The following is a 28,000-nucleotide window of genomic DNA, read 5'->3' as shown; positions in this document are numbered from 1 at the left end:
TTTATTCAGAACTATAAATAGAAAATACAATCAATATAAAACGGTTTTAAATGTCTCCTACTCGAAGTTGGTATTTCCCTTGCCCTTTAAATAATAAATATCCCTGATCATTCATTGAGTTTAAAAAGTCTCCAAATTTTTGAGTATCTATCCCAAGTCTGTTTGCAATATCTTGCATCTCTTTCACTGAAAAAATACTCTTTTCGCTTCCCTCTGCAATAGATTGCAGTGTAGCGATGAAGCGACGCTTTTGATTCGCTTTTGACATGCCACTACCGTGTTGTGACCGACGCATATCAAGATTACCGAATTCGTCGGTTGCAGTATCAGCAAGACTACATTTCATTACTTCTATAACATCAGATGCATCTTCTGTAGTTACTTCTTCCCTTAGATCCGCTTTGGCACGGGCTATGGCCAATCGTATGAGTGCTTCTAGCTGACGAGTTGTGACTGCAGTTATATCACCACTGCGTGCAGCTTTTTGCCGTAGCTCAAGATAAAATTCTTGTAATTTACGTTTCGCCTCATCTGACAAAATAGGTTTTACATATTTTTTAGCGTAGGCTATATACTTTCGCAATAAACTCAAAGGAATGACATTGTCATCTGTTGTTAGCTTGTCTTTGATAAATTCCTCTCTCCCACTCAATATTTCATCAGCTACTATTGAAGCTGGGACAAATGAATTATGATTTTTCGAATGAAGTCCAATAATATGCTTTGAAATTTTGTAATCATGAGAGGCCGATGGTCGATCAACTAATATGAACACCATGTCAAACCTAGACAGCAATGCTGGCCCTAAATGGATATTTTCGGATACTGTTTTGTTTTTATCATAGTGCCCACCATGAGGATTAGCTGCTGCAATGACTGAAGTACGAGCAGGCAAAGAGCAAACAATCCCAGCTTTCGCTATACTAACACTCTGCTGTTCCATGGCTTCAAGGAGAGCTTGATGTTGCGAGGTCATTTTATCGAACTCATCAATACAGCATATTCCTTGATCAGCAAGGACTAATGCACCAGCCTCTAAAGAATATTCTCCACTACCCCCACTCTCACGACACAAAGTGACCGTAAGTCCAGATTTAGTTGTAGTAGTGCCACAGACATAAACTCCTCGGGGCGCAGCAAGGGTGACTGCTTGTAGGAGTTGCGACTTGCCCAGTCCCGGGTCGCCAACAATTAATAGATGTGGGTCCCCTCTCATCTGTACTCCTTCACTGCTAGGAGAAATACCACCTAGTAAGGTTAAAAGTAACCCAGCTTTGACAACATCATGTCCGTATATAGATGGGGCTAAGGACTTGACTAAAAGAGCAAGAACGTTCTCTTTAGAGTGGACTTGTTGGATTTCATTGTAATCACCTTCAGTGAATTCGACAACGTCACAGTCTGACTCACGATTCAGGGTATGTCCTCGCTTGGTGTTCAGTACAGAAGTAGCGTCAATATACGGATCATATAGCGTCTTTTCGTCTTGTCGTCGCGTCATATTTTGGCCATCGCCTAAAATAGAATTTGAGATTAATATTTTCATGATAAACTCAATTTCAAAATTTTAGGTAAGCCTTTGTATTTAAGAAGCGCTAAATAACGTATAACCTTTCTGTTTGATGAATTTTAGCGCCTTATTTTCAAATAAGATATCGCTCAATATAGAGTGTTCAATAAAGGCTTTAGAAGAGGGCACAAATCAGATGTATTTTTACCTCTCAGCTATTCAATGAATCAACCAGTTTTTTCAATTTTTTCCATTGACCACAAAATATGTAACTAATTATTTTATAGAGTGAAGTCAATCCTCTAGTAGTTTTTTTCTGTCTAGTGATTGCGATCTGTGGCTTGGACAAGATAAGGAATATCGCTTCGAAACTTTCCTGACGTTCTCAACTTATAGCAAGTTTTAAAAAATTGTTTGCGCATACAAACCAGAGCTAGACAGATACAAGTTCCTTTATTATTTGACTCATAGGTGGGGAAAGGTTTTCTGGAATCTTCTCATAGACACATTTACCAGAGGAGGTTGTCGGATAACAGCCAATCTTGATAGAAAGTAAGAGCTAATGTCCTATTTGTACCTTTGGGTGTCAGGGCACAAGTTGACCTCTCAAGGGGGGGTTGTCATCTGAAAAGCTATGACCCTGCAAACCCTGCAAAGCACATGAAGCGGACAGAGTGAATCCCATATTGCTGCAAAAGTGTGAAAATCAAGATTGGTCTATTACATCGGGATTGATAGAAAAAGCCTTACTCTAGTCAAGGCTCTCTTAAGCGGCTAAGGCTAGATGCATCCACACACCTAAATAAAAAAGAAAATATTATGCAAATCCTCAGTCTTAATGAATAGTACATAAACGTTTTTCATAAAGTAATTCAATTATACTGAATTACTGTTACTGAATTTACTGTTACTAAAAATTACTGTTACTGAACATTGAAGTTACAGAATTATTCCTGCACTTCTTATTTTATCCCATTGTGGAATTTGAATTTCTTTTCGTAATCCAATACTACCAGGCTCTATTTTGTAGAAAAGAATATGTCATTGTAGAACCCTTTCAGGGTTTGTCCACAGGAAAACGTAGGGAATATACCCAAGCAACTGCTGATGACCTTGTGACGCACCTCAGAAAGGAATTTTTTTGGTTGCTGTTTGAATTAGGAGAAAGATTGCTAAAAAAAAATCCAAGCTTGGTCACAAATTCATAATTCACAACTTTTTCCAGATAAAAGAGACGTTGTAATTTTCGCTAGAATGACAACGAGAACCTACGTAAATGAGGCAGAAGATAGACCAATTCTGTCATAAGGGTTAGTGGTTTGAAATTTTTTTAATTGGACTTGGGGCCAAATGAGCTTCTTAATAATGGTAAAAAGATTAGCATGACTGATGGTTTCAGTAGTATTTCATGAAATTGTTACGACATCTATATAGACAGATTTGTGACTTAATCAAACAAAAACGCTTCTAGAGACGAAAATTATTTAAATGCTATTACAATTCTAATTATTACCATTTGGATACCAAATATAGCAGATCTGGTATGGAAAAAAAAATCCAGCCACATCTTATATCATGAGTGATAGCCAAGCATGCCTAAAAGCCCAGCAGAATATAAGAAGCTGGCAAAAACCTAAATTAGAATGCTCTGAACCACTGAATAGCATAACTTCTAAAGAGAATGGGATTACCTTGCTATTGGTTCAAGGTGTCTTTACAATCGAAGGTAATAAGAATATGGGTAAAGCTGCGAAAGCCAAAACATGAAAATAACGCTTAAGACCAGAACCTTTCATCCCTGTCTTTCAAGGCTGCGTGAAAAAGGTCGTAAGAGCGTAGAGTATAGACAGATTGAAGCTAAACTAGGATAAAAGGTAGGACGCGTTCAGAATAAGAAAGTTTTCCTGTTTAGCACTTCACTTTGGCTAAAAACAACCTACGGCTAAAGATAGATGAAAAAATTTAGCAATGCAGGCTAGAATGACAATTTTTGGGGAGTTTGCTTGTCCAATTGGGTGAATTGAGTCCCCTGATTGTCAGAATTGTGGGATTCCGTGAAAATTCAAGAGCCCTTCTACAGCCAGGACAAGACACTGAATCGGGGCCTTTCATTGTCTGGATCTCACTTTGGAGTTTACCATTCCAATTGCCAGTGTCCACAGAAAAGCTGTTGATTAGGAAATTACTAACTAAAAACTTTTTCACATGCTGATCAATGGCCCGCGTAGTGCAGGAGTCAATCTCCTGGTTTTCTGCCTTCGATTAAAAGTGCAATGCATATTATGGGCTAAATCATCCGACGCTTCCCGTGTTACGATTATGATTGAGATCAAATTCACCATTCGTCCCTTCAACCTAGGCTCCTGGTTGGGCTTAGCCTGATTTCAGAGGTGTACAGGCAATGGACCCCTACAGCTGTGCTTTCTGACCAGTAGGTCCGCTCCGTACGTAATGTAATATAAGACAAACCACCACACCGCAAAGGCCACTTACTATTCATGTTTTTACAACTAATTAAGAAATATAAGCAAAGACAAAGAAGGTCTTGCATTAAAAAATTAAAAACCCTTACCCTTTAAGATCTTTACAATTCCGCTCAGTATGACACTATCACCAGGGAGAAGAGAATCAACCAGATCTTCAGTCAAAACGCAATCCATTGTTCTTGGCACTCTTCCCCAATCCTTCTGATCATCATCTAGTATCTCCTGTATCCTTACCGTCTGCCAGTCCATCGTTTTTGTCTTCGGCGACGACCTAACTGGAATAAAAGCCTGGCCTCGACATCCAGGTACTGGACATTTTTCGGGGACTGTGTAAATACCATCTGGTTGCAATACTGCACTTTCACTATTGCAAGAACGGCATTTGAAAGCTAAAAATTTAACCATTGGTTTGACGTTCGTTACTCTGATTACAGTTCCTTTTACAGTGACGAGCTTACCAAATAAATTCGCTTTTATGCTCTTTAATTGATATAAAGGCTCACAATTTATAAGTCTCACATTGACTCTAGGAATAACTGCTGGCATATCTACTTTAGTTGATATCACAGTATAAACAGCTAACCCAAAACATTTAAAAGCATATTCTGCATTGTCACTGATAATTTCTTTCAAATCTGGTATTGACAATTTCAGACTGTCATTGTTCACAAGCGTTGAAAACTCTATTTGAAAATATCCGTTTTTTGCCACATCCTTGGCATGCTGTGAATCCAACTGATCAGAAAAAAACGTACAAAGCGCGGAAATTCGTTGAATAGTGATAGACGATTCATCATATCTAGCATCATAAAAGTAAAGGCTCCATCCTTTCATTGCCTCATCGGTTATTTGGAGCATGACAGACTCAGAAAGAGGTTGCTTAATGCCGTTTTGGTAAAAAGCCTTTCCCCTATTTCTAGGCCAAGGGCGACCCCAGGGCCTCCTGTTTCCACCTCGATTCATCTGAAAAACAAGGAAAATTTACAGAATGTCGAAAAGCAATAGTTATTAAGAAAGGAAATCTGTCTATCTTTCTGAGGACCAAAAACTGGAAACTGAAATTTGAAGCAAAAAAAAGAAGCGGATTTGAACGCAAATACATTCAGACCAGTATGTTTCTAGGTGAAATATCTACGTTTCATCAAACTTTTTACCGGTGAATGAAATAGAAGAAAAGGAGACAGATCTTAGTTACGAATATATTTCCTTTTTTCCCTCTTTTTAATTCATCCCTCTCAGGGGAGTAGCTACAGCATTTTTATTGGGACGGGGGCAAGCGGGGGTGCTATTGATGTAGATGGTATTCAAGCAGTAATGAAGAAAAGTAACTATTTAAAGAACACACTACTTGGGGAATTTAAAGACATTACACAATACATTATAAGTAGTAAGGGGCCTATTCGTTTAAGCGGCCGGTCCCCCTTTTTATCCCCGGCACCGGCAATTTTTTAAAGACCAAAATAGAATGAGGATTCCCCCAATGCTGTCATCTACCTAGCCAAACTCGTAGATGGTGCTATTGTTCACTACAATTAAAGATGTTGACATGTTTTCTTTTCCAATGATGCATTTTTTAGCTTCTAGGCAGTTTTTCATTAATTTTATGAAATTTATGCCTTATATAGAAATCGAATGTGAGACCCCTGATTTCCTATGGTAAAAGAACAAAACATCAGTCGACTGAGCCAACAACTCTTTGATGATATCATGTTCTTAGATATACATCCTAAGGCAACCAATGTATTTTTTTCTGGGACGCTGACCAACTGATGTTAAGGTCATTCTCCCAGGTTTGAAGCCAATGTTATTTTCCTATAGCAGTGAAATGCGTATTAACACCAGGCACGAGCAGATTCTTTGATGAAAAAATTACTGAGGCTTCATTGAAAGCTTTAACATGAATAGGCCGAACAAATTTGCATTTTTTTTCTTTAGAGCTTCATAAAAAATTAATTAGTGGGGACACCTCTAATTTTAAAAGTATTAATAAAAATACTTTTAGAAGACGTAGAGAATTGTAAAGTAGCCTCTCGATTTGCCACAAGATTCCAAAATTTTTGGCCGTGAATTTTTTTTTTTTTTATTACCATCAGTTTCCTTTAAAATTGGCCATTTAAGATATTCTTCCTTTACTATTTAAAAGGGTTGTACCAATCATACAGCCTGGATTTTTATGTCGTTTTGTAGATCTTATACCCATATTGGTTTATTAAAAACCAATGTATTTTTTTCTGGGACATTGAGCAACTGATGTTAAGGTCATTCTCCCAGGTTTGAAGCCAATGCTATTTTCCTATAGTATTGAAATGCGTATTAACAACAGGCACGAGCAGATTCTTTGATGAAAAAATTACTGAGGCTTCATTGAAAGCTTTAACATGAATAGGCCGAAAAAATTTGCATTTTTTTCTTTAGAGCTTCATAAAAAATTTATTAGTGGGGACACCTCTAATTTTAAAAGTAGTAATAAAACTACTTTTAGAAGACGTAGAGAATTGTAAAGTAGCCTCTCGATTTGCCACAAGATTCCAAAATTTTTGGCCGTGAATTTTTTTTTTTATTATCATCAGTTTCCTTTAAAATTGGCCATTTAAGATATTCTTCCTTTACTATTTAAAAGGGTTGTACAAATCATACAGCCTTGATTTTTATGTTGTTTTGTAGATCTTATACCGATAAATTATCCCAAAGATTCTTAAGTTTGTAGTTATAAGAGATGATTTTTAGCAATAATTCTTATTATTCAATATTTCCTCCTTTCTCATTGGCTTAAGCACTCCTTGAAGGGTTTGCCAGAAAATCATTAAGAATGTTGACATCTCCCTAGCATTACAACCAGATTTAAAAGGAAGTTGAAAACATGTATAATTGGTAACAACACCTTGAGGCAATATCATTTTTAACACTTCATACGAATTGGAATTTTTTAGGTTACAAAGCTGTTACAAAGCAGATAAGAGTTTGGCTTTAAAAGTAAAGAAACACCGATTGTACGCCAATAAAATGCATGAATATTATTTAAAAAAACATTATTCTTAAAAAAACATTATTTTAAACATTATTGGCCTTCAAAAGTAAAGAAACAACGATTGTAGGCCTATAAAATATAAGAATATCATTTTTTAAAAGAACATTATTCTTAAAAACACATTATTTTAAACATTATTGGCCTTTAAAAGTAAAGAAACACCGATTGTAGGCCTATAAAATGTACAAACATAATTTTTTTTTAATCTAAAGTTGTAGGCTATCCGTCCATTTTAGTTCCACAGAATCGCATTTTATTCCTAATAGTGCCGTATCTTAGAATATTTTGGTTTTTCCCCATTATCTCATATAGTCGATGATTAATAGGCTCGTTCATAAATGACTGATTACCCCTGTTTGGAACCGGGGTAATCATATACTTTGCTTTGCGGAGTAATGCTTATACTATTAAATTCATGTCATTTAAAGTGATATGTTCCTGAAGGTACATAACAAACATTCGGCAGCCTTGCCCTGGGGTCATAAATACAGGTAAGGGAGGAAGAAAACCCCTTAGGAGTATTTAATAAATTTTTGAAACTACTTATATTTATATACTATTCACCAAAAACTAGAGCTAAGAGCTCATATGGCACTTGTGACGAGGTCAAGAAGAGCCAAGAGCTCCTATGATATGAGCTCTGGCAAAATTCTAACAATCAATGATTGCTTTAAAAGGAAAATCAGAGGCTTAATGCCGGTTGGGATTTAAAATAAGAGCTTTGAGTCACAAGGTCCTTCTAAATATCAAAATACATTAGGATCCGATCTCCCACTCGTAAGTTAAAAATATCTCATTTTTTCCCATTTTTTTTTTAATTAGCCGTCCCTCCACTCCCCCCACAGATAGTCAAATCGGATAAATGACTGTTTCTAATTTAATCTGGTCTGGTACTCATTTTTTCTATTTTTTCAGAATTAACCCTCCCCTTAACTTCCCCAAAGAGAGTGGATCCGTTCCGGTTATGCCAATCACGTATCTAGGATTTGTGCTATTTTTCCCACCAAGTTTCATCCCGATCTCTCCATTCTTAGCGTTTTCCAAGATTTTAGGCTCCCCCCAACTCCCCTCAATGTCACCGGATCCGATCGGGATTTAAAATAAGAGCTCTGAGACACGATATTCTCCCAAACTTCAAATTTCATTAAGATCCGATTATTCCTTCGTAAGTTAAAAATACCTCATTTTTCTAATTTTCAGAATAATCCCCCCCCCCCCCAACTCCTCCAAACAGAGCAGATCCGTTCCGGTTATGACAATCACGTATCTAGGACTTCTGCTTATTTTTCCCACCAAGTTTATCCCGATCCCTCCATTCTAAGCGTTATCCGAGATTTGAGGTTCCCCCCAACTCCCCTCAATGTTACCGGATCTGGTCGGAATTTTAAATAAGAGCTCTGAGGCACGATATCCTTCTAAATATCAAATTTCATTAAGATCTCTTCAACTGTTCGTAAGTTAAAAATACTTTATTTTTTCCGAATTAACCGACCCCCCACTCTCCCCAGAAAGTCAAACCGTGAAAACAACTATTTCTAATTTAATCTGGTCCGATCCCTGGTAAGCCTGCCAAATTTCATCGTCCTAGCTTACCTGGAAGTGCCTAAAGTGGCAAAACCAGGACAGACAGACCGACAGACCGACAGAATTTGCGATCGCTATATGTCACTTGGTTAATTCCAAGTGCCATAAAAACAAAAAAACAAAAAAACAAAAAACAAATAAACACGCATCCGTTATCTGTCTTCTGGCAAAAAATGCAAAATTCCACCTTTTCATGATAGGGGCTTGAAACTTCTACCGTAGGGTTCTCGGATACGCTGAATCTGATGGTGTGATTTTGTTAAGATTCTATGAGTTTTAGAGGGTATTTTCCCCTATTTTCTAAAATAAGGCACATTTTTCTCAGGCTCGTAACTTTTGACCGGTAAGACTAAACTTGATGAAACTTATATATTTAAAATCAGCATTAAAATGCGATTCTCTTGATGGAACTATTTGTATCAAAACCCCATTTTTTGAGTTTTGTTTACTATTGAGCCGGGTCGCTCCTTACTACAGTTCGTTACCACGAACTGTTTGAAAATGTAACTTGAAATGAATAAAAGTGTTATATTCTACTATAACGTTACTCGCCCAGAGAGGGGTCTATCAAATACCTTATGACTGTGTAAATTACTATGTTGGCAGTACCCATCAAAATCTAGAAAAACAGCTACACTAGCATAAAAAAGACATTGACAAGGCATTAATTTCAAATAGTTCCAACAAATCCTTTGATTCTGCTTTAGGTTGGCATGTATTTAATAATACCTCCCATACGATACTTTTTGAAAAATTTTCACTCATCAGTAATCATTTGGGGATAAAACAGGTGGGTTCGGCAATCAATCGAAATTAATGTAAAAAAAAAATAAAAATATTTCTTTGAACAGAGACTTGGGTGACTACTCTCTAAATTATTTATGCTCAAATTTAATTAAAAATGATCTAACAAAATATTTTACTAAACTGATTTATAATAGTATTGAACAAGTTATAAAAAGACCTTTGAGGCAAGCTGCCAAATACGCAACTTTGGCTTTGAGAACTTGCATTTAATCATTTTGTTCTATTTTGTTTGAGTGAATTTATCATCTTAGTTCATTGTAATTGTCAGTCCTTGTTGAACTTCGTTGAAGTAAGGATGCTAGGGCTGTTTTACGAATTTTTTTTTAAACAATATTAGTTTTAATTCTCGCATTTTAATGTAATTTTATTTTTATATACATATTTTTTTCTTTCTCGTATTGTGCTGAAGACGGCCCTTGGCCATAGGGCCGAAATATCCACAGATTCGATTTCCACTGTCTTGAAAAAGATTCTCCCTAGAGTTTCTACTTTGTGTTTGTTTGGCGGTGTAAAAGTCTAAAACCTACTGCGTCATTGGCGCTTTACAGAAAATTATACGTTTCTTGAACTGTCTTAGAGACTACAAATAAAATCAGAATGTGTATGATATGTAATGATATCAGTTCATGAATGATAATCAGTTTAAGGTTTATTTTGCTGTAATTTTTATTTTAATTTTAAATACTGTAATAACCAGAACAGAACATAAGCCAGAACATAACCAGAACGGAGTAGGCTTTGAACTTTACAGTTAAGAAAGGGGTAGTATCCGAACTTTTGTTTGTAGTGAAACTATATTTGTCTTGAACAGTCTTGGAAAGAATTGATAAAATTAAACTGAATATTTCATATATAATGATAATAATTGCTGAAAGCTTATCACCTCAAAATTTAATTCTACTTTAATTTTTATGTTTATTTTCAATGTTGTAATAAGTAGAAAAGAAAATATTTGTGATATAATTCGTTTTCGGTAAAGCGCCAATGACGCAGTAGGTTTTAGACTTTTACAGTGAGAGAAGGAGGCAAAACCCAACCTCTTGTTTGTAGTGATTTTGTTCGTTTCACGCTTGATATGCATATTAAATTTAAGTTTCAATCGTTGTAAGATTCATTTATTCATCTATAATAGTACCTATTGTACGTTCGTTTGCTGTGATTGTAAATTTAATTTATATTCGTTTTTGGTTTCATTTATTGTTTAATAGTAATTTCTTTTCGTTTCTAGTTTGAATTTTAACATATATTTGTATCTGCTGATTTTAACTTTAATAAGATCTTTACTTTTCTTTGAAAAACATCTTTTTCAGATTTGTTTTTAAATTAGATCAATAAAATCTCAGGATTTTTATTGGATAGATTTGGGAAAAAAGGGTGTAGGTTAGTTGACCTCCGACCTCTTTTATCTTTTAAAAAGTGAACTAGAACTTACAATTTACAATTAAATGTATTCCTTCCGATGTTTATACGAGCAGCCCTTCTGTAAAAACCATATATTCTCCAGGGAGTAACTTACAACGCTTGATCCTGTGCGCTGGTTTTTTTTTACACCCCGGAGTTTATTGTATCTAATCCTTAAAATAAGATTAAAATTTGTATCATATGCAGTTGCGAAAAAGAGGGCATGGGGGCTCTTTGCCCTTGATCACTTTTAACTCCTAGAAAGGACTCCATAGCTTCCAATATCTAATCGAATGAGCCCCTTCCCAAATTTATGTGACCAACTTTTCCGTAAAAACTTTATATGAGCACAGCGTATAAGTTACAAGCCTTCCCCTGTTTTTTTTTTTTTTTGGGGGGGGTGTATTTTGACCCCGAAGCTTTGTCATCTGATCGTGGGAGCGTTTTAATTGAAATGGCTATCTCAAAATTTTGATTGGATGCACTTGGGGAAAAGAGGGTGATTGTGAGGAGGGGGGCATGTATACCCGCCGATCACTTTTGATGACCCTTAGAAATTTCAGATTCCAATCAAATGAGCAACATCTGATGTTTATATGACCACACCTTACAAAAAGCCTTAACTGCCCCCGGGACAAAACTTAAAACACTTCCCCTGGGCTCTAGGGAGTTTTTTGACCCCTTATATTTCGATATTTGAACTTTAAACTATTTTGAATGAAATATATATAACAAATTTTGTTCAAATGAATTTGGGAAGAAAGGGGCTTGGGGGGGGGGGAGGGCTAGTTGCCCTACGAAAACTTTTCACTCTTAAAAAAGGACAATAAAATCCAAATTTCCAATCGAATGGGTGCCCTCCTTAGCTTATACCACCATCCCTTCAATAAGAGCCTTATATGCCCCGGAGGTATAACTTACAAGTCGCTGAACTGTTTTAAACGAAATAGCTATTTCAAAATTTTGATTGGATGCATTTGGGGCAAAGAGGGTGGTGGTGGGAGGAAGGGGCATGTATGCCCGCCGATCAATTTTCATTTTTAAAAAGTTAAATACAATTTTCAATTAAATTCCAATCAAATGAGCAACATCTGATGTTTATATGACCACACCTTAAACAGGCCTTTATTGGCCCCCGGGGAAAAACTTAAAAGACTTCCCCCGGGCTCTAGGGAGTTTGAAACTCTAAACTATTTTGAATGAAATATATGTATCACAAGTTTTTCCCAGATGAATTTGGGGGAAAAGGGGCTTTGGGGGGCTAGTTGCCCTTCAATCACTTTCGACTCTTAAAAAAGGCAATAAAATTTCGATTTATAATCGAATGGGCCCCCTCCTAAGTTTATACTAAAATCCCCTCAATAAAAGCATTATATGCCACGGAGGCATAACTTACAACTCTTGGCCCCTGGTTCTGCGGGGGGGGGGTGTTATCCCTGGAGTTTTTCTTATAAGATTATTGGTCAATTTTGAATAAAATTGATAAAATATTCGATCAGACAAATTGGGCGAAAAGAAGGTTGGTGTAGGGGTGGGGGCTAGTTGCCATCGGATCACTTTCGACTCTTAATTGGGGCGCTAGAAATTTTGATTTACAATCAAATGTACTCCCTCCAAAGTTTATGCTACCATCCCTTCCATAAAAACCCTATATGCCCCCAGGGCATAATTTAAAGTACTTGCTCCCAGATTCAGGTGGGATGTGTTATCCATGGAGTCTTTGTTAAATGATCTGGTCTATTTTGAATAGACTGGCTCCATAAAACAAATTCGATTGGACACTTTTGGGGCAAAGAAGGTTTGTGGGGAGTGGGCTAGTTGCCTTCGAATCACTTTTGAGTCTTAAAAAGGGAATTAGAACTTTCAATATCTGATCATCTGAGTGCCCTCCGAGGTTTATACGACCATTTCTCAAACTTTATTTGCGCCTAGGTTATGAGTTACAACCCTTACCCCAGGCTTTGGAGGTGGGTGGTTATGCTGACCCCAAAGTTTTTGTTATCTGATCTTTTGACAATTTCAAACAAACTGGCAATGTCAAAGTTTTGATCGGATGCATTTGGGCAAAAGAGGATGTGTGTAGGGGGGGATAGGTGCCCTCCCCCGATCCCTTTTGAATCAGGAAAAAGTAAATAGAACTTTGAATTTCCAATCAAATGAGCCACCTCTGAAGCTTATACGACCTCTCCTAAACTTTATATGCCCCCGGGGCATAACTTAAAGTATTTGTCCCCGGGCTCTGGGGGTTTGGTAGACCCTGGAGTTCTTAAAAGCTGATATTTGAACTATTTTTAATAAAATGGCTATCTCAAAATATTTATCGGATGGGTTTGGGAAATAGGGTGAGATGGCGCTAGTTGCTCACCGATCTCTTTTGACTCATAAAAAGTGAGCTATAACGTTCAATTTCCAGTCAGATGAGCCCTCTGTGAAAATTAAACGAGCACTCAGGCTAGTTGCCCTCTGATCACTTTTGACTCTTAAAAAGGGCACTAGAACTTCTGATTTTCAATCGAATGAGCTGGCTCTGAAGTTTGTACGATTACCGCTTTCGTATGATGTGCCTCTGGAAAAAAAAATTTAACATTGGAGCCGTATGATCTTTACTGTAGGCAACTTATAGCACTGCCTCTGATATTTTAGACAAATCCGAAGCCATTCAAAAAAGTTAGGAAGCTGTTCGTATTGTTGTTCGCCTATATCTTCAACAATTCTATCGAACTCGAAATGTGTTTATCCAAAACGTCTGTTTTTTCTTTTCCTGACATTGGCGTTGATGATGCTGTTGTTCAGTAGGTAAAAACACGTTTTTTTAACTGAAAGTAAAGAGAAACATTAAAACTTAATACGAACATAAATTATTCCGTAAGTACAAGGGCCTGTCCCCTCCTCAACGCACGACTCTTTACGCGTAACTTTGACTCTTTCTCACAAATCTACTTTATAAAACAATCAAAAACTTTAGCGTAAGGAGTGGGGCGTGGAGGAGGAGACAACCCCTTTCATATACAGAATAATTTCTGTTCATTTTAAGTTTTAATGTCACTCCTTACTTTCAGTTCAAAAAACTTTTTTTTTTGATAACTTCGAAGACCACACTGCCTTTCCATGACGAAAGTAAAACATTTCAAAATAGGGATGAAACCTTTTTATTGACAGTGAACAGTAAAACATTTTACTGCTGATGATGAACACTGTATATGTATTCGAAATATCCAGTTAAATTTTATATCTGTTCACTGTCAAAAAAGGTTTCATCCCTATTTTGAACTGTTTTACTTTAACATTTTTTTATTTTTATTTCTGAACGCTTTTTAATTAATGCATGTTTTGAATTTGGATCACCGAACATAAATATTAAAACGAAATTTGCATATTACCTTAACTTTTTTTTAACTAATAATAACCATATAATAATGTAAGTTCGATTTTTGTTCCAGTTGTTCAAGAATGGCTTATGAATCCCAAAGGCTCTTTAATTAAAATAATGACCTCTTTTAAAAGTTAAATAAGAAACAAGAGCGTAAAAGCGACCTATTGAGGAGAGGCAATCCATCTCATATACGTAATATTTTCTGTTCGTTTTAAGTTTTATTGTTGCTTCTTATTTTCTGTTTGAAAAAAGCTTGTGTTTTTAATTTATTGCTGATCATTTTTTTTAAAATGTCAGGAAATCCAGCTCTCCCTCCAAGGAAAAATTTCCTTCCCCCCACGAGAAATTTCTTCATGGAAAGACCCTCCCACGTAACTTAAATTAGTGATATTTGTGGAACTAATATTGTAAAGTATACAAAACGCGAAAGAGGTCGAAACTATATTTATGAAAATGAAAGTCATATGTTGAGCAATTTCCAAATGACTGAAATGAATGATAGAAAAGATCTTTCTCAGATATACGTAATAATTTATGTTCGTTTTAACTTTCAACGCTATTCTTTACTTTCAGTTGGAAAAAACTTTTTTTTTTTTTATAACAACCACAAGTCGTGAACACACAATATCTTCTGTTTATTATCACATAGAAATCATAGTTATGAAGCTGCTCAAGGTAAAATTAAATGCCAAGATTGGCTCAAACAAATTATTGCTAATATCGGACATTATTTAACAAAATTCGAACTTTAGCGTAAAGAGCAAGGTATTGAGGTGGTGGCCATCTTCCACATATACATAATATGAAGGGGTTGGCCCCCTCGTAAATGCCTCGCTCTTTACGCTAAGCTTCGAATTTTGTTCCAATTCTTTAAGAATGACCCCTGAATCACAAAGGCCGTTTAATTAGAATAAATAGCTCTTTTGTAATTGCTAAAAATACTTTAGCGTCGAGAGCGAGGCATTGACGAGGGGACGCACCCCCTCATGTACGTATTTATTTCTGTTTGGTTTTAAGTTTTAATGTTAGTCCTTAATTTCTTTTGAAAAAACTTGTTTTTTTTATTTAATTTCTGATTGTTAAATAAATAATGCTGAGAAATCCATTCTTCCCCCATAAAATATCCCCCATAACCCTCTCCCCCTACCTTCCCCCTCACCAGAAAGAATTCCCCCTTAAAACTTCTGTATACCTCCCAATAACCAATACTAGGCTATATGTAAATAATAGGCAAAGTTCATAACTTACTGCCCTTCCCCTGGGACTGTGGGGGATTAAGTCGTCCTCGAAAAATATAGTTATTAGGTATTTAAACTATGCTGAAAAAATGGCCATATCAAAATTTTGATACGGTGACTTTGGGAAAAAATGAGCGTGAGAGGGGGCCTAGTTGCCCTCCAATTTTTTGCACTTAAAAAAGGTTCTAGAACTTTTAACTCCCATTTGAACGAGCCCTCTTGAGAAATTTTAGGACCACTGGGTCCATACAATCATCCCTGGGGAAAAAAGCAAAAAAAATAAACACACATCCGTGATCTTTCTTCTGGCAAAAAGCACAAAATTCCTCATTTGTGTAGAGAAGAGTGTGAAGCCTCTACTGTAAGGTTCTCTGATATGCTGAATATGATGGTGTAATTTTCATTAAAATTCTTTGCCTTTTAGAAGGTGTTTCCCTCTTTTTTCGGAAATAAGGCAAATTTTCTCATGCTCGTGACTTTTGATGGGTAGGACTAAACTTTATGAAACTTATATATTTAAAATCAGCATAACATCCAATTCTTTCAATATCTCTATTGGCATGGAAATTCCGTTTTTTAGAGTTTCGTTTTCTATTGAGCCAAGTCGCTCCTTACTTACAGTTCGTTACAACGAACTGTTTGATTTAAAGATCTAACCACTTACTTGGATCTTTCTTGCATCATTGTTGCTACACAAAAGCTGTTAAGCCATTCAAGCTAGAAACATAATATAATGTAGATTATTTTTTGCAATCTTGTACAACAATGCATAGGTAATAACCCCTTACCCCCCCCCCCAAAAAAAAAAAAAAAAACACAAAATTTGAATTCGGAGGATGTCAGGTGAGGACCTTCTTTCCAAATAACACTTTTTTGAAGCAGCCATTTATAAGGGCGGAAAGCCCAAACTACCAATTGTAGTAATCGATTGGAGCGGAGGGAGATAACTTTCGCAAGACAAAGAGCTGTTAAAATTCATTTTGGTTTATTCAAAATCGAGTTTTGTAGTGTTTGGTGTGTTTCAGATAAACTAGTTAAGCTAGATGCAGGAATAATTTTACTTCCTGCTGGTTCCATACAATAATTAAATATAAAAAAACAAGTTTTTTAAACTGCAAGTAAGGAGCGACATTAAAATTTAAAACGAACAGAAATTATTCCGTATATAAAAGGGATTGACCTCCTCCACAACGCCTGGCTCTTTACGCTAAAGTTTGACTCTTTCTCTAAATTATACTTTTTAAAACAATAAAAAAAACTTCAATTTCCGTCAGAATGAGCCCTCTTGCGACATTCTAGGACAACTGGGTCGATACGATCACCCCTGGGGAAAAAAAGAAAAGAAAACGAAACAAATAAACACGCATCCGTGATTTGTCTTCTGGCAAAAAATGCAAAATTTCACATTTTTGTTGATAGAAACTTTTACAGCAGGGTTCTCTGATACGCTGAATCTGATGGTATGATTTTTTTTTAATATTCTATGTTTCCCCCTATTTTTTAAAATAAGGCAGATTTTCTCAAGCTCGTAACTTTCCATGGGTAAGACCAAACTAGATGAAACTTACATATTTAAAATCAGCATTAAAATGCGATTCTTTTGATGTAACTATTTGTATCAAAACTCCGTTTTTTAGAGTTTTGGTTACTATTGAGCCGGGTCACTCCTTACTACAGTTCGCTACCACGAACTGTTTGTAAATGTAACTTGTAAATGAAAAAAAGTATTATATTCTACTATAACGTTGAGAAAGAACTTACTGATGACTCAGGTTTTCCCATCCCTTATTTGTTCTTAGTTAAATACGGCTGAATGAGTGAAAAATACAGGGTCCAAAGAATAGATCCAGGAAAAATATGTTTAAGTTTCCGAATAATCCCAAGATTACGTGATATTTTTGTTTGGGCCATCTTGATGTGGTTTCTTAAAGAAAAATTCTTATCCAACAAAATTCCAAGGAAACGCACGCATCTTACGTTAGGTCGAGACAAAGGTCCTTTCGAGGTAGATATAGTTGATAAGGATGGGCATACCTTGTCAGTTCTAGAAAACATGAGAAAGTTTGATTTAGCGATATTTAAAGCAAGTCGGTTAGTATCAAACCAGTGGTAAGACCGCTCCATAAGCATGTGAAGTTTAACCTCCAAAGCTTGTTCCATGTCTTCAGCACATAGGATATTGCTGTCGTCAGCGAAGGCAACTAAATCTTCATGAGGGGATGGCAGATATGGCACCGTATTTTCCTTTTCGTGACATAGAGTACGACACGCAGAAGGGATTGCGTTCTTTACTGTTCTAAATAAATCGTTGATATATATTAAAAACAGAGTAGGACCAAGAATCGATCCTTGTGGTACTCCATAGTCTACGCCAAAGGAATTTAGTGAGTCAGGGTCCATGGAAATCGTTCTATCGTGTAAATAAGAATGGAGCCATAATAGGGCTGAACCTCGTATTCCTATATGAGACAGTTTATCAAGAAGGATCTTATGAGTAAGACTATCAAAAGCTTTCCGCACATCAAGGAAAACAGCGGCTGGTATTTTTCCAGAATCTAAAGCGGTATGAAGAAAACTGATAAGTGTAGTGCTTGCTTGCTCCGTAGTATGTTTCGATCGAAATCCGAACTGATGATTGTGCAAAATTCCTTAGATTGTAAAAAACTTGTGAGCCTTTTATGCATCGGCTTTTCAAATATTTATGAAAACACTGAAAGAAGGGAAATTGGTCGGTAATTTCACGGGCCACTTCTGTTCTCACCCTTAAATAGAGCTATCACTCTCGCAGTTTTTAGGGGACTAGGAAACTTTCCTTTTTCAAACGATATATTAATAAGTTTTGTTAAAGGGGCCAGAATTGAAGGGAATATAGCTTGCACAGCTTTAGTTGATATGTAGTCTGGGCCAGATGATGATGCACCTTTTAAACCTTGAATGTGTCATGCCACCTCTGATTCTAATACAAGCTCCATAACAATAGATTCAAGGCAAGGGGGTCCCATGAACTTGAGATGTTGATCTTGTGCGAGGGAAATCGCGCTTCCACCAAGTCTCTTAACAGTCTTTTTGCCACCTGAAGCAAACTATGATGCAAGGGAGTTCTTAATCTCACATGGGCCCTCGATTAGTACCCCGTCAACATCAAGATTCGTTGGAATGCCAGGACTATGAGATGATGGTCTAATGACAGAATTGATGACTTTCCTAGTTTTTCTCATATCCATTTTGCACTCCAGAAACTTTGACGCATAATACGAGCTTTTTGCTCTGCGAATCCATGATTTGAATAAATTCTTATAAGTTTTGAAATCTTGTAGGCGACGAGGTAGGAGAACTTTTTTATCTTTTCCATAAGTAGAGTTTGCGGCTGGAGCATGTCAGAAGTCCTTCTGACATTTTTTCTTCGACACTGATCAGAAGGTCTTCTGTTGCAGCATTCTATAAAACAGTCTTTTACTTTAGAGTAAAATTTGTCAAAATTATAGTCCAAGTCATCTTTTTCATCTATAAATTCCCATGAACATTCTTGCAGTTTAGTCTTTAAACCTTCAATTAAATTATTCCTGGAGCAGATCCCCCTCTACCAATTTCCACAACCAAACTAAGACTGATTTGACCTATTTAGTTATAGTGCCAATATCATTATAAAAAGCACTGAATCTTATTTTCTTTTTCAATGACTTTTTTCATTCTGGAAATTATATTTACTATATTATCTACATTCTTATTCTTCAATGATTCCATTTCAGTCCTATTTGCTGATGTAGATGGTATATTCATTTCCACTTTTGAAAGTTTTAAAACTACAGAATCTAATCTTGAGCTTATAGATTTTAGGAAGTAAAAGCATCTTGAATATCAGGGAAAAAATTGACCTGAGCGAGCAGTTATGGCGAAACAGGAAGCATTTTTTTTTGAAAAAAATTAATGTGCAGGATATTATAACGTGTAATGGACCCCTATTTTTCTCGTTTCCCTTATGTTGAAAACGAGAATAAACTGATTTTAAAAAATTATGTGCTCAAAGTAAAGAGCAAATTTGACACTTCAAACAAGTAACAGTTTTAAGTTACTTAATAAATTATAACGTTTTCAGATTTTAAGGTGGCAACTGCCCCCCCCCCCCCACAAAGAACGCACTGATCCTTCTAACCAAACAAAAGTAAAATAGTTATGGCAAAAAGGAGATAGCATATAATTAGAAATTTGAAAAACATTAACTTAAAATAAGCTCCCCTTAAAAAGAAAATACTTGAAGACCTATAAAACTTGAATATAACAGTGAAATAACATAAAATGGGCACTTCCACAGCCAGCACACAATTGTCACCAGATCATCTTGTAAGATAAATTGATGCGTCTTTTTTCACTATCATTTTAAGGTCAAAAGTTTGTTTATTCTGCAGTAATATTGAGCCACATATTATCTTTTAGGTTATTAGGTAAAAGTTTTCCTCTGTTACATTGGCTATCTCGCCCGCCCGCGTAATGTCATTGGATTAGACTGGATGACGCGCTCTACCCGCGCTTGGTTTGGATAACGCTCCGCCCGCACAATGTCATTGGATCTCGTCGACCTTTAGGAAGGCAAATCATCTGATGAGATGACTTTTAAGGTTCGCATTTATATTGAAGTGAAATTTCTGCGTAAAAATCAACAATTTGTGGCTGAGATTTGAACTTTTTACACGGTGTAAGGCAGTAATGCGGTGACGAAGCAGTATTTAAATATATGTATTTGAAATACGTCTTTCAATGGTTTCAATGTAATTCAAATACATATTTAGATACAATTCTGGCAGAGTATTTGAAATACGTATTCAACCACTTTTTTCCTGTATTTGAAATACAAAATACTTTGATACAGAGCGCCAATTGCCATCCTGCTGTAACATAACAAGTTACATCTGAAGAGTACATGGCGTGCCGTTCCGGGCCACTTCGGATGGGATTTCATATATTCTGCAGGTTGGAAAAATGAACAAGTTTGGCCCATAATAATGCACGATGGAAGAAATTTCAGTTGAAAAAATTCTTGACAGAAAATATTTTAAAATTAGATAGTTCAGCGTTCAACTTACTCTCGGACTTGAAGGGAGGTTAGATAAACGTAAGAACTCAAGGTACATGCATTATAGTGACCATTGTACATCTAACAGTGAATGGTAGCGAAGTGAAAATAAGGAGTTAGAAACCTTTAGAAACTCTAAAAACAGGAATTTGGATATCAACTAAAACATCGAAAGAATTGGCTTTTTATGCTGATTTACAAGAGTGGATCCAGGATTTTCTTCAGGGGCGGTGGGATCATACCAGCAGTTTAAAGGGAGCCTCGACAATTATGTGTCGTAGGTAGGTAGTGGAAATGGTCGTAAATTCAATCTAAAATCTTGTGAGAGTTAAAGTTCTAATAAGACTGTTGAAATTAAAATGGTATAAATATATTGATACAAAAAATAGCTAGTTATAAAAACAACCCCGCCATAAAAAAAGAATGAAAAGATCTTCCCCATTTATAAAAAAAGTATGATATTTAATATTTTATGCATAATTTTTGCCTTTGTATTCTGCCCACTATAGCGAGTGAGTCAGGCTTTTTATTGTCAAAAAAAAAAAGGCCTTGAACCCATATTTTGGGGTCATGCACTCTTTGCAGTGTTGGGAAATACTTAAGTAAAAGTACTTAAGTAATTACTTAAGTAAAGAATCTGAGTACTTGTACTCTACTTAAGTAAAAAATTTCTAAAGTACTTAATAATTATACTTAAGTAAAAAATTGAAGTACTTAAGGATACTTAAGTACTCAAGTACTTTCTTCATGGTACAGAAAAATTATATCGGCATGATGCAGCGCAATGCGACGAATTGAACTGCCTATATATTAGTGGATAAATGGATTTTAGTCTTTGAGAACACCGGCTTCTGGCTCGGTGCGAAATTTCAAAGTAGGACGCTATCATGGCGGAACTACTATATATATTGAACGGAAAGTTTTTTGTGATAAATGCGAAAATTCAGAAGGATGGTGCAATATCTGCCACATGCAAAAATTGCCGTAACAAAATTCTGAAGGGTCACATGGATGCAACAACGAATTTCCACAAACATCTCAAGATGAGTTTGCCCATCCTTCTGTTTACCATAAGTTTGTTCAGCTGAACTAGAACAGTAAGAACAAGAGAAAATCAGGTAGCAAAGAGGCTAGTGAATTTGTAGGCTCACTCTCGAGGTCGTCTGAAGCTTAAGATAATTGAAGATAATACTGCCTGATTATAGCTCACCTTCTAAAAAAGTTAAGGGAGATTTCATTGCTGCAAGACCCTTGAAACAGACACAGTCAAAAGTGAATTCTTTTGTACTGGACTATATTAAGGACGAGCTGCAACCCCTGTACACTTTTCAGAAGCCGTCATTCAAAAATCTGATAACAGATCTTGCACCTAATGCAAAGGTTCCAGGAAGAAAAGCTTTAGCTGTGCAAATTGAAGCTAAGTTTGTTGAAGTACAGAAAGGTATGGTTCGTGATTTTGAACTCACCAACTACATGTCGTTGAGAACAGACATTTGGTCTGCCAACAACAAAAGCTACTCGGGAATGACTGCACACTTTCTCAACGAGGATTTGAAATAGAAATCTTATGCCCTTGCTTGTTCCCGGTTCAAGGGCTCACACACTAATGACAGAATTGTTCAGCAACTGAACGGCGTATTTGCCAGGTACAAAATTGCAGTTAATAAAAAGGTTGGACCGATAACACCTCTAACTTTAGTAAGGCATTCAGGGAATATCCGATGGTTTTCGATGAAGATGTTCAAGTCAGTGACGGTGAAAATAAAGATGAAGCAGGCCAGAATGGCTAATCCCTTTTTAAAACGTTGGAGAGATACTCGATTCTCATGATGAACCCGAGTATTTCCAACTTCCTCCACACCAGGTGTGTCAGCCACACGCTTAACCTGTCTGCATCTGATGCTGATAAAGCCTACTGCGATATTGTACATAAGAAACAGTACCACGCCGCTTTTTCGAGGTGTATTGCTCTCTGGGATACCGTTAATAAGACTTCAAAAGCTATTGATGCAGTGAAAGAGGTATATGACAAACAGCTTATAAGAAAAATGGTAAACAGGAGCAACTCGAAGTATGAAAGTGTCAAATGTTAGATGGATTGTCACAAAATTGGAAAGCTTGCTGACGTATGTGATGCTGTGCAAAAACCAAGGCTAACTTCTTGTGATGTTGAAATTCTTGAAGAACATATGAAAATTATGGAGCCAGTAGCAGTGGCATTGGACATTCTTCAGGGAAAGGAAAAATGCTACTTTGGTGCTATTTATCCTACAATCAAATCGCTTGAAAGGAAGCTTAAAAAGTTGAAAGATTTGGTGAAAGTCAGCTAGCCTTTGGTACATGCTCATTTCAAAAGTACTTACAAGGCTGATAAAGGTAGCTTTTTGTCTGGAGATGAATACTTTGATCTTAGTGATGAAGAAACTGCTCCTGATAATTCTGGCAACCCTGGCCGTGAAGCCAAGTCTGTGAATGTGGAGGTTTTGTCATATTTGAATGAGAGGCAAAAAGGATTATCTGTGCTCAAAGTGTACCCAAGGATAAAGAAAGTTTTCAGGAAGTACAACTGTATCATTCCTTTGTTTGCACCTGCAGAATGACTTGTTTCGGTATGTGGTGGAATTTTTACTCCAAAAAGAAACATGCTCGGAGATGGTGCGTTTGAAAAGCTTCTGCTGTTGAAAGGATTAAGATAGAAGTTAAGTTAATTTATGATCAAGCTGTAATGAATGTTCTTTGTAAATTCTTTTCTTTTTATATCTTAATTGAAGTAAAATTTGATTTTTCGTGAAACCATTTGATTTTTTCATGAAAACTGCCAGTTTTTCTGAAAAGCGGTCGATCTCTCGTCAGAGTCTTGCTTGTCTTGTCTATTTGGAAAGGAACAGATATTAAAGAAGTGTTTTGCGTGTTATTAACTGTAGATAGAAAATTAGTACTTGAGTACTTAAGTACTGAAGTACTTTTCCAGAAGTACTTATTACTTAAGTATATTTTTAGAGAAGTACTTAATACTTGTACTTAAGCAAAAATTTCTCTGAGTACTTGGTACTCGTACTTAAGTAAAAAAAAGATGTACTTGGCACAACACTGACTCTTTGTGACAATTTGTATAGATCAAACCATTTACCAGGTCGCCTAACTGTGTGGCATCGCTTAGTAACGATAATAGCAATGAAGAGTAGGAAATGAGGATAAAGATACAACTTATATATTCGTAAAAGATATCTTAAACATTAAATACTAGTTGTTTTAGGGGTGTAAAAATAAAAACAGAACAAAGAGATAGAATTACACAGAAGAAATTTAAAACGATGATTTTAAGTATATGCAATAAAGCATTCACTAATAACTATTTCTTTTTGAAAATAGTGGGTTAATAAACAGTGTCAACTTTGACGAAATCTCAAGATTTACTAATCAGAATTTTTCTTTTCATAACAACGTAGCGCATCTTTACCCTTTTTTAAGTTCGATATATTTTGCTTAAATTACAGAATCCGCAATTTTAGAAGAAAAGTTTAATTCTTTTTTTTTTTCACTCGCGCTAAACCACTAATCGTGGAAATATGATTGGATGGCATGTATCAAACTAAATATAAAAATCCTCAGCGGTATATATAGCAGTTTATAGAATTTTATGGAAAAATACATGCAACCCCTATATAAAAAGATAACTATATTTTGTGAATGGTTGGTATGGAGAAGGTGAGAAATTCTCAAGTAATATTGTAGTTACATTCCGTTTCAGTGGTTAACTCAAGTGGTTTGGATTTACGCTTTTTTGCAACATTTTACTAGTAAACTGTTTGAAAAAAAGATAGATGCCATTCCACGGATTCAAACTGAGAATTCAGAGACCCATCTATACCAGCTAGATAAATAAAACTAACACATAATAATTTGCGTTCTTTTTAAACAATTTTTCGAAAATACATTTTTCTTGAATGATTACTCTGACCTTTGAGGGAGTATTTCGACTCATATACTTAGTTTTAAGTAAATACTTATACAAACCTTTATTAAAGTTCTAAAGAGTTTGGCCTTTATTATAATGTTTTAGGATGAACAGAGGAGGCGATAATCATATAGTGCATAGCTTTAATTAGTTGAAAATAGGTTGCAAAGTGGCCACCAATTGCTCACCAAAATTCAAAACCAAAATTAATAATGTTTGCACTTCTCATACGTTTACTTTCTACTATACAAATCCCCTAAAACACAACATTGTTGTAAAAATCACCCCGGTTCCCAAAAAAAGGAAATCCAAATTTTAAGACGTCCGAAAAAAGTAAAGATATCAATTTTCTCGCCTCAGTACCACAGCAAGACTCGAAAACAAATTTTTGACAAAAAAGAAGTTTAAATATTTTGCTTTTCAGCCCTGATTTGACAGCACAATCCTGAAACATCATTTCGACAGCCTAAAAAAGTTAGAATTTTAAGTTTACCCTCCTTGTTATTAAGAAATTAAGATTTTCACCCCCCCCCAGTTGGCTTTTGTGGTAATACGGACAGATTCCCTTGATAAACCTGAACTTAACTAAAGACTTTTGAGGGTAGGCGTCATCAGCAAAATCTAATAGAACCGCACAAAGTAACTGAAACTTTGTTTCAAACTTGTTTGCAAAAAGAAACAGTCTTAACAATTAAAAACTTATTATAAACCCAACTATTAAAAACCAATTACGAAATAATAACTTTCGTCCCAACCCAAACCAGAGCAGGCGGTCCCAACCTCAAATCTGCGACTACATTGGGGGGAGGCATAGCCCCCCACCTGGATCTGCCACTGTTGATTTAGAATACATAAAGTTCATTAAGCTTAACAAAACCCGTCTAAAGCTACGAGCCTGAGAAAATTTAACTGATTTTCAAAAAAGAGTAAAACACACCCGCCCCCTCCCAAAAAATAAAGCAATCTTATTAAAAATTATACCTTCAGATTGACCATATCAGAAAGCCCTACCGTAGACGTTTCAAGCTTCCATCTTCAAAAATGTAGAATTTTATATTCTTTCACTGAAGAAAGATCATGAATGCGTGTTTACTTGTTTGATTTTTTGTTGTATTTTCCCTAGAGGTAATCTTATCGAACTAGTCGTCCTGTAAGATCGAAAGAGGCCTCATTTGAGCGGCAACCAAAAGTAAAAGCGACCCTTTTTCAGCTACTAAAAATATTACGTAACGAGAAAGTGATATTTCTGCCATTTTTGGACACCTATGGATTTTGCCTCCATGGACACCTATGGATTTTGCCTCCATGGACACCTATGGACACTATGGACACCAACTATGAGTTTGCCTCAAACGGTACCAAATTTGCCATTGATTGACAATTCTGAAAAAGGCAATGGATTTTTAAGTATCAAGAAACTATTTAGTGAGCCTCCCAGTTACAAAGATAGTAATGTATAGAGGGGGGGTATCACGTACCTAAAATAGCACATTTCAATAGGGGGAATTGTCTTCCTCTCCATGAGCATTCACATAAATATGAAAAGTGTTCGTATGAGTAAGGGGGGTGTTGTACAAGTTAATCTATTATCTCCCTTAATTCAATCTAAGTCTGAATAAGGTTGTTTGGTTTTAGTGATACCTCCTATGTTAAAAGTTTCTGACATAAATTTTAATGCTTCATTAAACTACACTGACTCCATAGCATTGTAATGTATAAGTGCGTTTCAACTATTTCTAAAGAGTGTGGTCGGTCAGGTTGAAGGCGGGGGTTAGATACCTCAATGCGGAATTGTTGTCTAATCCTCTTGATTCCAACAGATATTTTGGGTCTAAGTGCTTATTAAATCCGCATTGAATTTTCCATGGGAGGAATATTTCCTGGAGGGGTATTCTCTGGGGTAAACTCAACTTGAAAGCGGAAAGGAGATTTTTCAGCATGATTCGAAAAACAATCAAAATTAAACAAAATTTAATCGAAATAATCAAATAAATTCAATCGAAACTGATCAAAATTAATTCAGCAGAAATTAAGGCACACCATTAAAACTTAAAACAAACAGAAATTATACCGTATATTAGGAGGGCTGCCACCTCTTCTGTCTCATAAAATATGTACTAATAAAGGGCTACAATTGCCTTTAAAACAAAGCAAAACAGTGTTTCCTTATGTCTTGTCTGCTCTTCCCGGGCAAATTATTGCCCCCGTTGTTTTAATGTAAAGCTTAAATACGTTTCTGTATCCAGGACATCCTTCCTTCAGCTTAATGCATGTCTAATACCTTTAGACTCAAAAGAACACCGAAATCATACTAGACGTAAATAGCGACGAAGTGTTACCGGTTATTTAGGGTTAAGGTTTCAGAATATTAAGAAAAAAAAATACCTGTTGGTTCTACTTGCTGTTCGTATTTATGATCATACTAGATTTTTCAGACCCGTCTATAGAGCTTAAAAAACGCCTTTAACCACTTTGAAAAGAAAAAAAAACTTAACATTATATATTTCACGCTAGACTCACCAAATAATCAGAGGAGACCCTAGATGCCCACTTGGAAAACATGGAATGCAATATTTATTTCAATTTCTGTATTTTCCCATCTCTAGTTTTAATTTCATAGCTTGTTTTTCTAGTTAAATTTCATGTTTTAAACGATACAATCTGTGTAAAATGTACTTGAATATATGTTATTGCTGCTGGAACATTTTCTTTTTTGTTGTATTTTTTAACAGCAGAGTAGTTTGGGGGTGGGGGGTGGTACTGAACTCTATTTACATTCCCTTTTTATATTCCAGTAATTAAATATTGTTTTACAAATTTCGTATAAAACTTCCTATGACGGGATAATTGCAATCTCATGTTTATAATCACAAGTATTTAAGCTTAACATTCTTCATTCAATGTTATTGTTGGTTGGACGGTTTTTGAAAGCACCCAATCCCTGAATCAAAACTATATTATTTCTAAGAACCCTGGCCATACAAACAGAAGGAAAATGAGTAAGGACAGATATTCCCCAAGAACTTTCGGATAAGGTTTATTTTAGAGCAGATTAAAAAAGTTCGTTGGTTTTGTGGGTTTTCAATTATCTTCATACTTTTTAATCATCAATATTTATTCATAGTCCCAATAAGCCAATTGTAATCCTTAACCAAATCTTCGTAAGTGGTACAGGATCTAAAATAAAAAGATAATTTTTTTCAATATCAATCTTGGCGATTTTTTTTATCATTGTTATTTAATCGCCGAATATCTGGATTCTCATTGATGCACATCTTAGGCCGGGAGAGGAAGCTGAAGATGCTCTTTAAGCGTCATCTATTGACTATGAAGAATAACTCGATGGATATTTTGTTGTAAGAAAAAGTATTAATTACTTTTGAACAACTAATGACTTTTTATAACTATTTAAGCTAAAATGTCAAGTATAAAATATTTGCTTACCTTATTTTTATAAGAAAATCCCTAAACTTCAGAAGAGCTAAATTTTGAATATGCACAATACAATGTTAGCCATTGTAGATGGCGATTATGTATTATAAAA

General features: G+C 35.7%; 1 protein-coding gene across 4 annotated transcripts; it reads right to left on the bottom strand.

Annotated features, from left to right (window-relative positions):
• Position 1: 1 nt before the first annotated feature.
• On the bottom strand, positions 2-28,000 carry LOC136039871 (DNA helicase MCM8-like). 4 transcript variants are annotated; one of them, XM_065723817.1, is made up of 4 exons: positions 27,901-27,985; positions 13,182-13,382; positions 4,083-4,959; positions 2-1,515 (listed from the first exon to the last, which is right to left on the bottom strand). In XM_065723817.1, the coding sequence occupies exons 2-4, from the start codon at positions 13,197-13,199 to the stop codon at positions 47-49; spliced, it is 2,364 nt and encodes a 787-aa protein (XP_065579889.1). In that variant the 5' UTR covers positions 13,200-13,382; positions 27,901-27,985; the 3' UTR covers positions 2-46. The 4 variants fall into 4 exon arrangements, with proteins under 4 accessions (XP_065579889.1, XP_065579891.1, XP_065579892.1 ...); XM_065723819.1 differs by lacking the exon at positions 13,182-13,382 and adding an exon at positions 16,092-16,144 and having other exon boundaries at positions 27,901-27,976; XM_065723820.1 differs by lacking the exons at positions 13,182-13,382; positions 27,901-27,985 and adding an exon at positions 10,848-10,944.

The sequence above is a fragment of the Artemia franciscana genome, chromosome 20 (assembly GCF_032884065.1).
Source record: "Artemia franciscana chromosome 20, ASM3288406v1, whole genome shotgun sequence".
NCBI lineage: Eukaryota > Metazoa > Arthropoda > Branchiopoda > Anostraca > Artemiidae > Artemia > Artemia franciscana.
The sequence above is the reverse complement of the archived record's forward strand: the minus strand, read 5'-3'. Positions and strand labels throughout refer to the sequence as shown.